The sequence below is a fragment of the Elephas maximus genome, chromosome 9, assembly GCF_024166365.1.
Source record: "Elephas maximus indicus isolate mEleMax1 chromosome 9, mEleMax1 primary haplotype, whole genome shotgun sequence".
NCBI lineage: Eukaryota > Metazoa > Chordata > Mammalia > Proboscidea > Elephantidae > Elephas > Elephas maximus.
In genome coordinates, this window is record NC_064827.1 from 115,178,586 (window position 1) to 115,186,992 (window position 8,407).

General features: G+C 51.3%; 1 protein-coding gene across 1 annotated transcript; it reads left to right on the forward strand.

Moving 5' to 3' along the window:
* The first annotated feature begins 494 nt into the window (after positions 1-494).
* LOC126082517 (spermatogenesis-associated protein 31E1-like) lies at positions 495-4,150 on the forward strand. Its single transcript, XM_049895018.1, has 3 exons — positions 495-1,845; positions 1,960-2,253; positions 2,355-4,150. Exons 1-3 carry the CDS (start codon positions 495-497, stop codon positions 4,148-4,150), a joined length of 3,441 nt encoding a protein of 1,146 aa, XP_049750975.1.
* Positions 4,151-8,407: the final 4,257 nt, after the last annotated feature.

Here is an 8,407-nt window from a genome sequence, read left to right on the forward strand (position 1 = left end):
GATAATGGACGTGGAAGCACTTTGTAAGTGACAAAGCACCTCGCATGCCTGGGCCTTGCTCTGAGGGTCAGCGATCATGTGACCTTGGGCTCTCAGAGTCTAACCTCCTGACGGTGTACCCTAAGGGACACTCCACTCAGCTTCCTGTAAGGTTCCTAGGCCCTGACCTTTACACCATAACCGTCTTTCCTGATTTCCAGCTTGCAGAAGTTGCCTTAAAGAATTACACAAAGCTCGGAGTCTGATTTCGCTTCTGCGAAAGTGAGTAACTTCCCCTTCTCTCCTGTGTCTGTCTTCCTACCAAGGGTTCCTGAGTGGCCCCAGGGTCCCAGAGCAGATAGTGCTAAGTTGGAGAGTGCCTGCGGGTAGGGAATGTGAGAGAAGCCACTGGGACAGGGATAGCAGCAGCAGGGTGATGTCAGGGCATGGGGAGCGGAGGACGATGTCACGGGGAGGGGCATGTAACGTAAGGGCGTGGGGCGGGTGGCGTCAGGATGAGAGGAGGGGCGGGTGGCGTCAGGGCGCGGGGAGGGGCGGGGTGTGCGCTGCAGGCCAATCGACTGGGTTACGCCCTGGTCCTGTCTTCTGCAGCTTCCTGGGAGAGCCACGGGACGAGGGCCGCGTTCATCAGCGGAAAGGTGGAGAACCCTCTGGTGCGGCTGGAAAAAGAGCGCCTGCGGAAGCCGGGCGGCGGCGGCGGCGGCGGCGGCGGCGTGAGGAGCAGCGTGCAGAGCCCACGACAGGTGCTGCGCCCGCGGTGTCCACCTCCACTGCCCCCGCGCCATCTGGCCTCCACCGCTTCGGCCCAACCTCCAGAGCATCCAGCTGACTTGGAGACCGAGGGCTCTTCTGACTGGATAACTGAAGACTCTTCCGACCGGACCACTGATGACTCTGCTTCTTTTGACGGAAAGACCACCCCGGAGAGTTTTTCAGTTAACACGTATTATTCGGCGCCTTCTGTGCCTACAGTCACAGGCCCTGATGGCTCAAGTTGTCCTGTTTCGGCCTGCTCCTGGTGGTGGGCGGCTGCCAAGGCCTTTCTCGCCTGGAAACACTGTGAATCCCAGCAAGAGCATACTTCCTGCCACCCATCAAAGGCCTCTTTCTGGGGAGGTCGCACAGATGGGAGCATAGAAGCTGGGAGCCCCTCCTTGCTTAACCCTGATGTCCAGAAGCCCCTGGAAACAGAGATTGCAAACAGAGTGGAATCAAAGATTTGTAAAGAAAAAGAAAAGGATGGATCATTTAAAAAACACGTGAGCCCAGACTACCGCCTGAATTCTTCAGGAATTTTAAAATCACTCAGTCATGAGCAGGCCACCACGGTTCCCCAGCCGTACTGGAGCAAACCAGAGCAGCTGTCCAGTCATCAGCAGCTCATATATCCCCAGGCCTTGGGGGAACATTTACCCCCATCTCTGCACAGTGAGTCCCTGGGAGCTACTGCCTGGGTCTCTGGGAGCTCTCCACCAGTACAGTCTCCTGTTTTAGTCAATAGAATTTCTAGTGCCTCCCCAGTTCAAGTATCCTCACACTGCTCCCAGCCCTCGCCCCACCCTGAGGCCCAACCCCAGGCCCCACCTCTGGTCCCAGTCCTCACCCAGATCCCTCTCCAATCCTTTTCACCAATCCCACCATTGAAAAGTTGGGGAGCTTTACCCTCCGTGGCCAAAGGGTCTCAGGGGGCATTTAGTCCTCTCAGTCCCAACCTTCCCCAGGACGACAGGGCCTCTGAGGCCCACAAGTCAGACTCCATCCTTTCTGGGGATGTTCCTAGCAGAACTGAGCTACAGAAACAACTGGAACAGCACATTCGAAAGAGGATCACCCAACACAAGCGGAGTCTGCCCAGCAGGATCTGAGAGTTTCTGGAACTGACACAGCCTTGGGAAAAATTACCAGGGACAGATCAGGCAAAGGACCAGCATGGGCCCTCATGGCCTTCTGTGTTTCTAGGTGAAAGCAGCAAGGATGTAAAGAAGATGGGATGCACACATGAAGAAAGCTGCTGCACAAGGGCCCCAGGAAACTTCCAGCTAGGCAAGGACCTGGGCAAGGGGCTTGGGCAGGTCCCAAAATATGATATATCCCAGGGCTCAGAAAATTCCCCAGTGAAGGCTCTGTGGGCATGCTCTGAGAAGGAGTTAAGGAGTAACACAGGAAACTACATACTAAGAAACCCAGATAAGAAACAGCTAGAAACTCCCCTGAACGTCCATTTCGGCAGAGAGTTGGAGCACATTACCAAGGGTTAGATTCCTGTGAGTGTTGGCTGTTCCTGGCTTACTGCCAGCCATACTTTGCCCAAGTCTGACACTCACATAGAAACTGGAAATCCGGTATCCTGGGAGTGTCAGGCACAACACAGGAACACCACTCAGGAGTTTTCATCCCTCACTCCAAGCACAGGGCAGGCCCTGAGGCACATCCTAAAAGATTTTGTGTGAGGCACAAGTGGGACCTATCCGTTCAGGCAGGTAAGCCCATGAATCTCAGTTTGAGTGAGACTCAATCATTGCCCCTTTCCCAGTATGAATTTCCCTCCTCAGCCACTCATGAATCTTTGACCAGCTCAGGAGCTGAGGCTGCCAAGTTCTGGGGAGAAAACCTGCAGGCGGTCTGGGGAGAGAAGATGACAGTGAAAAAGTCAGACCCCACCCTGGGTAGTCCTCTCCTTACCCCCTCACCTGTAGGTGAAGAAGTCCAGGGGGCTCTGAGACAAACTCCATGTGATAATGACCCTAGGCCCTTGGAGGCCGCTCAAAGTGGGCAGGAGGGCAGGCAGCCTTTTCAGCCCCTCACACCCAGCATTGTGGGCAGAGGGCCAGTGAGCAGGACTGTCCCGGGGGCCCAGAGAGGCAGCCTAGAGCCAAATTCAAGTCAGTCAGTCACCAAGAAGGGGCCACGGGAGGAAAGTGTGAGTTGTGCCCTAGGAGGCCCCAGCCCTAGTGTTGCAAGGTTGGAGATCAGCTATGAATCCCAGTCTTCGAGGGATCAAGAGACCAGGAAGGCAAAAGTGGCTAAGGGGTCCTCTGCACCACAGCTGCAAGGTACAGACATCTTGAGAACTAGTGTGCTGGCCAAATCCCAAAACATCAGTGTGGATCTGACTAGTAAAAGCCCCTCACCTCCTGGAATGCCTGGTCAAGAACCAGGAAAGACACACCTTAAAGCACAGGTGCTTAATGAGGAAGAGCTCAAAATGGAGTTAGAGACAGTAAGCCGATCTCAGGTCTGTTCCACTGACGCGCTCCCTCAGGACTGTGCCACTGAAACGATTCTCCGAGGCTGTGCCACAGATATCTTGGCCTCTCAGCCATCTCGCTCCTCTCCAAAGCATGCTAATAGGGACATAGCAGCTCAGGAAGTGGTAAGTGAGCTCATGGAAGCCAGAGGGAGCAGTCTGGGGCAGCAGGACCCCAAGATCCCAAAACTTCAGGACCCATGGAAGAACCAGAGGAAGATTTCTGCCCCCACTGATGAAAGAAAAGTTTTTAGGAGGTGCAAACCAAAGGAGCCTGAAGAAGGGCTGGCAGGATTGGGGGCCTCCCGAGCCAGAGGAATGAGCCAGCCTGCCCGGGATAAGAGGGCAGTAGAGCCCCTTGGCATCACGTCCCCCCAGCTTCCAGCAGAGAAGGGACATGCTCCTCCAGAAGGCCACATCAAAGGGAGGATGAGGAACTTTCTTCAAAGCATTTGCCCTGATAAAAAAGACAAAGGGTGGGGTGATCCCCTGCAAAACGCAAAGCCAACTTCAGCCTCTGCCCAGAGCCACGGACCAGTCAAAAGCAAATTAGTGTTCATGGACGGGGAGGCTCCTGAATTTCAGGCACTTGTAAAGGCTGTCAGTCAGATCTTAGAAGAGAAACTTAGGCTTCAGCAACCATCTTATGCCTCAAAGTTAGAACAGCGAACAGAGAAAACCCAGGAAAATCAGGACCCAGTTGGTAGGCAACCATCCTACCATAAGGCTCCCTCTTACCCAGAGAACAGGAGAGAAATGAGTGATACAGCCAGGAACAAATGGACCCACGAGGGGCACAGAAATCCCTACACAATGGTGAAATTCCAGGCCAGTGATCAGGCATTACCTTCCATGGGGCCTGTGCCCCCAGTCAGTCCTTGCCAGCATGGACCAAGAATGTAGGATGCCTCAGGATGCCCTCACCACTCAACATTCTGCCATCAGGAAGGTGTCTCTTATAGTCAACCAGCATTTTTTGGTGGGAATATTCTGCCCATGCAAAGAAAACCCATTTATTCTCACGTTAGCACATTCCCTATGTGCTAACGCCTCTCCCAGCCAATATAGTTACTGTTCCCCAATACACATGTTTTTACTCATGAGAAGATTGTGGCTTCTGTCTGTGCCATGCTGGGGTGTACGGGAGGGGTCAGTGTCCACTCTTTCTGAGCGCCTGCTTTGGCTTCTAGAAGGGATGAGGCATGCAGGGAGGTTGTCGGTGGTGTACACCCCCTCCACCCAATGTTCCTTAGTTTGCACCTTATGTTTTCGTAATACTGGAGTATTGTGAAATGAAATAATACATTACAAAAAAATAAAAGCATTCAGGGCTTGTCAAAATGAAAAAAACCTATTTACACTCAACCCTAGAATCTTGTTCTTGAACTTTATGCAGCTGCAGGGGATGGCCAGGAAATTCCCACATAGCTTCACAGTCACAGAGTGCACCAGGACGTTTCGGGGGCTGCCCTGGGAGCCTCTTCTCTCCCTAATGAAGACTAAGGAAATGGGCTCTGCAACCCCCCTCTTAGCCTACCCATAAAGAGATGTAATGCAACACCGTTCCCCTGCCTCTGCCTTTCTCACACTCTAGAGCAGCAGGAGGACAGAACTTCCAGGTCTGTGGTGTGTGGGTGGGGAGCTGCCAGGGATGCTGCTGAGGGCTGTGTTCACCCCTGCCCCAAATGAAAAGTGTGCCCTCTCAGTGTCCCTGTTCACAAGTTACCAACTTTCCCCTCTATCTCAGCCAGAGAGGGAGCAGACAGCTGAGGGTGAGTGGTACAGAGTGTGTGTGTAGTAATCACTGACTATTGGGCACCCTAGGGTTGGGTAGAGGAGAAAAACAGTATCATTTTTCCAACAGGATGAGCCGAAGGGAAGGGAGTACTGAGGAAAGGTGGGAGGGAAGGGGGCAACATGGAATTTATAGGTTTGACAGGTATCACTCAGGTAATTTTCCACTGCTTTTTTTTTTTAAATGGGAATTGGATTCAAGCTGTTGTTGTTAGGTGCCAAATCGGTTCTGACTCGTAGCAACCCTACAGGACGGAGTAGAACTGCCTCACAGCGTTTCCAAGGAGCAGCAGGTGGATTTGAACTGCCAGCCTTTTGGTTAGCCATGGAACTCTTAACCACTATGCCACCAGGGTTTCCTAGATTCAAGATAGGGGCATGAAAATTGACCCCTGGCCTGGATTAGCTCTTACCATCTCTGATCAAATGGAGTAGACCAGTTCAGGAGAGGTCTCTGTTCTTTCTCTGCTTCTAGGACAGGTTTCCTCTTCCTCTGGCCCTGGCCCATATGGGAAAGCAAAAGAGCCCCCCAAAAAGCAGGGAGGTGAAGAGCAATTTCTCTAGAGAAAATGTTTACATGACTTGCGCTACACCCAGGACACTCAGTGCAACCCAACTCCAGTGGCACCATTCCCATGGTGGAGATTTAATGCTCCAGGAGGTGCCATGATATAGATGACAATGGAGGGCTTCCTGGGGTTGCACAACACATCTCAGTCAGGACACCAGAGCCCCAGAGCCCAGCTGCTGGTACCACCAAGTTCTCCCTGCAGCCAGGTGTTGCCCCTGGGCCCTGATTGTGAGGCACCCTCCGGGGTGGGTGCCACAGTGAGAGCAGAGCCTGGACCTGCAGGAGGGACTGAGAGCCTCTGAGCAGAGAGCTGCCCAGACCCTCAGGAGTGAGAAGAAAGTCAAGGGTGTGCCTGGCTGCCACTGAGGTGAGTTCTGGACCAACTGCTGCTGATCCCCACTGCTCCTGCCAGAGAAGTGCACAGATGCGGAGACTGACAGAACAGAGAGTGAAAGGAGCAACTCCCTTCCCTTTCTCCTGCCCCTAATCTTCCCATCAGGTGCAGTACAGTCAGAAATGAAGAGATCCACACGGAGACCTCACAGAAAGATCTCCGCAGAAAGACTGTACACAGAGACCTCCGCAGAGACCTGACAATGACCCACACAGAAACCCCAAAGAGAGACCTCACAGAGAGACCCCAATCAGAACACTTGGAGGCCTCTCACCATAAACTCAGACCTTTTGCAAACCTCCCATAGTGACCTCTCACAGAGAGACCTCGCAGAGAAACTTTCCACAGTGAACTCTCATAGAACTCTCCCACAGGGACCTCACACACAGACCTTCCAAAAACACCCAACACAGAGGCCTTTGGTGACCTTACAGACACCAGACACAGACCTCACAGACCTCTCACAGACACCTCCCACACAAACCCCACAGAGAATCCAGAGAGCTCCCACAGAGACCTCTCATATGTCAGAGACCTCCAACTGAGACTATTCAGAGGTCCCATGCAGAGACCTCCCACAGAGATCTCAGTCCTCCCACAAAGACCTCTCACAGACAGACCTCTGAGAGATATCCCACAGAGACTTCCTACGGAGACCTCTCATAGAGACCTTACACAGCAACCTCTCACAGACAGACCTCAAGCAGCTTTTAGAGAGTCCTCCTGAGACGCCTCCTACAGAAGCCTCCCACAGAGATCTCAGACAGACCTTTCATAGAAAGATGTCCCACAGAGACCTCTAAGGAGATCTCTCACAGAGAGACATCCCAAAGAGGCCTTGCATAGAGATATAACACAGAGATCCTCACACAGACCTCAGATAGAGCCCTCCCACAGATATCCCTCACAGAGAAATCTCCCACAGAGGCCAACACAGAATCCTCACACAGATAACTTACGCAAAGATTTCCCCCAGAGAACTCTCAGGGATTTCACAGGGACACCCACACACAGACCTCACAGAGACCTTCCAGAAAGACCTCTCACAGAGACTAACCACAGACACCATAGAGACCTCCCTCAGAGACCTCTCAAGGATATACTTCCCACAGAGAACACCCACAAGCACCACACAGAAATCTCACACAGAAACATCAGACAGAGACCTCCCATAGAGACCTCCACAGACATACCTTCCATAGAGACCTCTCAGAAACTTCTCAGAGATCCCTCACAAAGACACCACACAAAGACCTCAGACAAAGATCTCCCACAGAGACTTCCTACAGGGACCTGTCACAAAGATCTCACAGAGTTCACACATCCAGACCTCTCTCAAAGACTTCCATAGAGACCTCCCAAAGAGACAGCCATTGTGAGGAGCCTGAGCAGGCACCCACTAATGGATTCTTCTGAGTAGCTATGAAACTACTTATCAAACTGGCAGTGCGGGAGGAACATCAGCAGCTGTGCATGCCAGAGGACATGTTTGTGTATTTTTGTCTTTTATGTTTTCACTTCTGAGCAAAAGAATTAATTCCACATGGAAACCTGTACAAACTTCTCCTCCACAAGGTTTTGTTAGCTTGTGCTCTGACCCACAGGTAAGAAAATCACAATCTTTTAAAGCAAGTAAATCTCCCCCTCCTCCGATTTTTGTTATCATCCAGTTGAATAACACCAGGATCACATTTCTTATTTTGTTGGGCACCACTTCCTGTGCTCGGAATGACTGACCCCCCCCCCGCCCCCGCCTTTGGATATATATGACAAAGGAAGAACTACAGCAAATGGACTTCAGAAGTGAAAAGAACCAGCAAAGATGCTTGTGACATATAGGCTCACTCCCTGGGTAGCTGTAAAACTGGTACATTACTTTGCACATAACAGTTTGTGTTATGTTTATGGGGTTTGTTTTATTTTTAAATGAAACAGGCTATATTATCAGATATCTGACTATTTCTTACAAATGAGACAGGTTTCTAGCAATATCCATATTACATCCTCTTGCAAATTTATACTTATGGCTTTAAAAATAATACCAAAAGATTATCATGTTGTTGTTAGGTGCCTTCGGGTCAGTTCCAACTCATAGCGACCCTACGTACAACAGAACGAAACACTGCCCAGTCCTGCGCCATCTTCATAATTGTTCTTATGCTTGAGCCCATTGTTGTAGCCGTTGTGTCAATACATCTTGTTGAGGATCTTCCTCTTTTTCGCTGACCTTCCACTTTACCAAGCACAATGTCCTTTTCCAGGGACTGGTCCTCGTGATAACGTGCCCAAAGTATGTGAGACAAAGTCTCACTTGCTTCAAAGGAGCGTTCTGGCTGCACTTTTTCCAAAACAGATTTGTTCATTCTTCTGGCAGTCTATGGTTATTCGCTATTCTTTGACA

Bases quoted from the DNA above. Each gene is read 5' to 3' on its own strand.
- LOC126082517 (XM_049895018.1), top strand. From the start codon at position 495: ATGAGAGGAGGGGCGGGTGGCGTCAGGGCGCGGGGAGGGGCGGGGTGT. The intron at 1,846-1,959 runs GTCTGCCCAGCA...CTGTGTTTCTAG, and splicing joins GATCACCCAACACAAGCGGA to GTGAAAGCAGCAAGGATGTA. The intron at 2,254-2,354 runs GTTAGATTCCTG...GTATCCTGGGAG, and splicing joins GTTGGAGCACATTACCAAGG to TGTCAGGCACAACACAGGAA.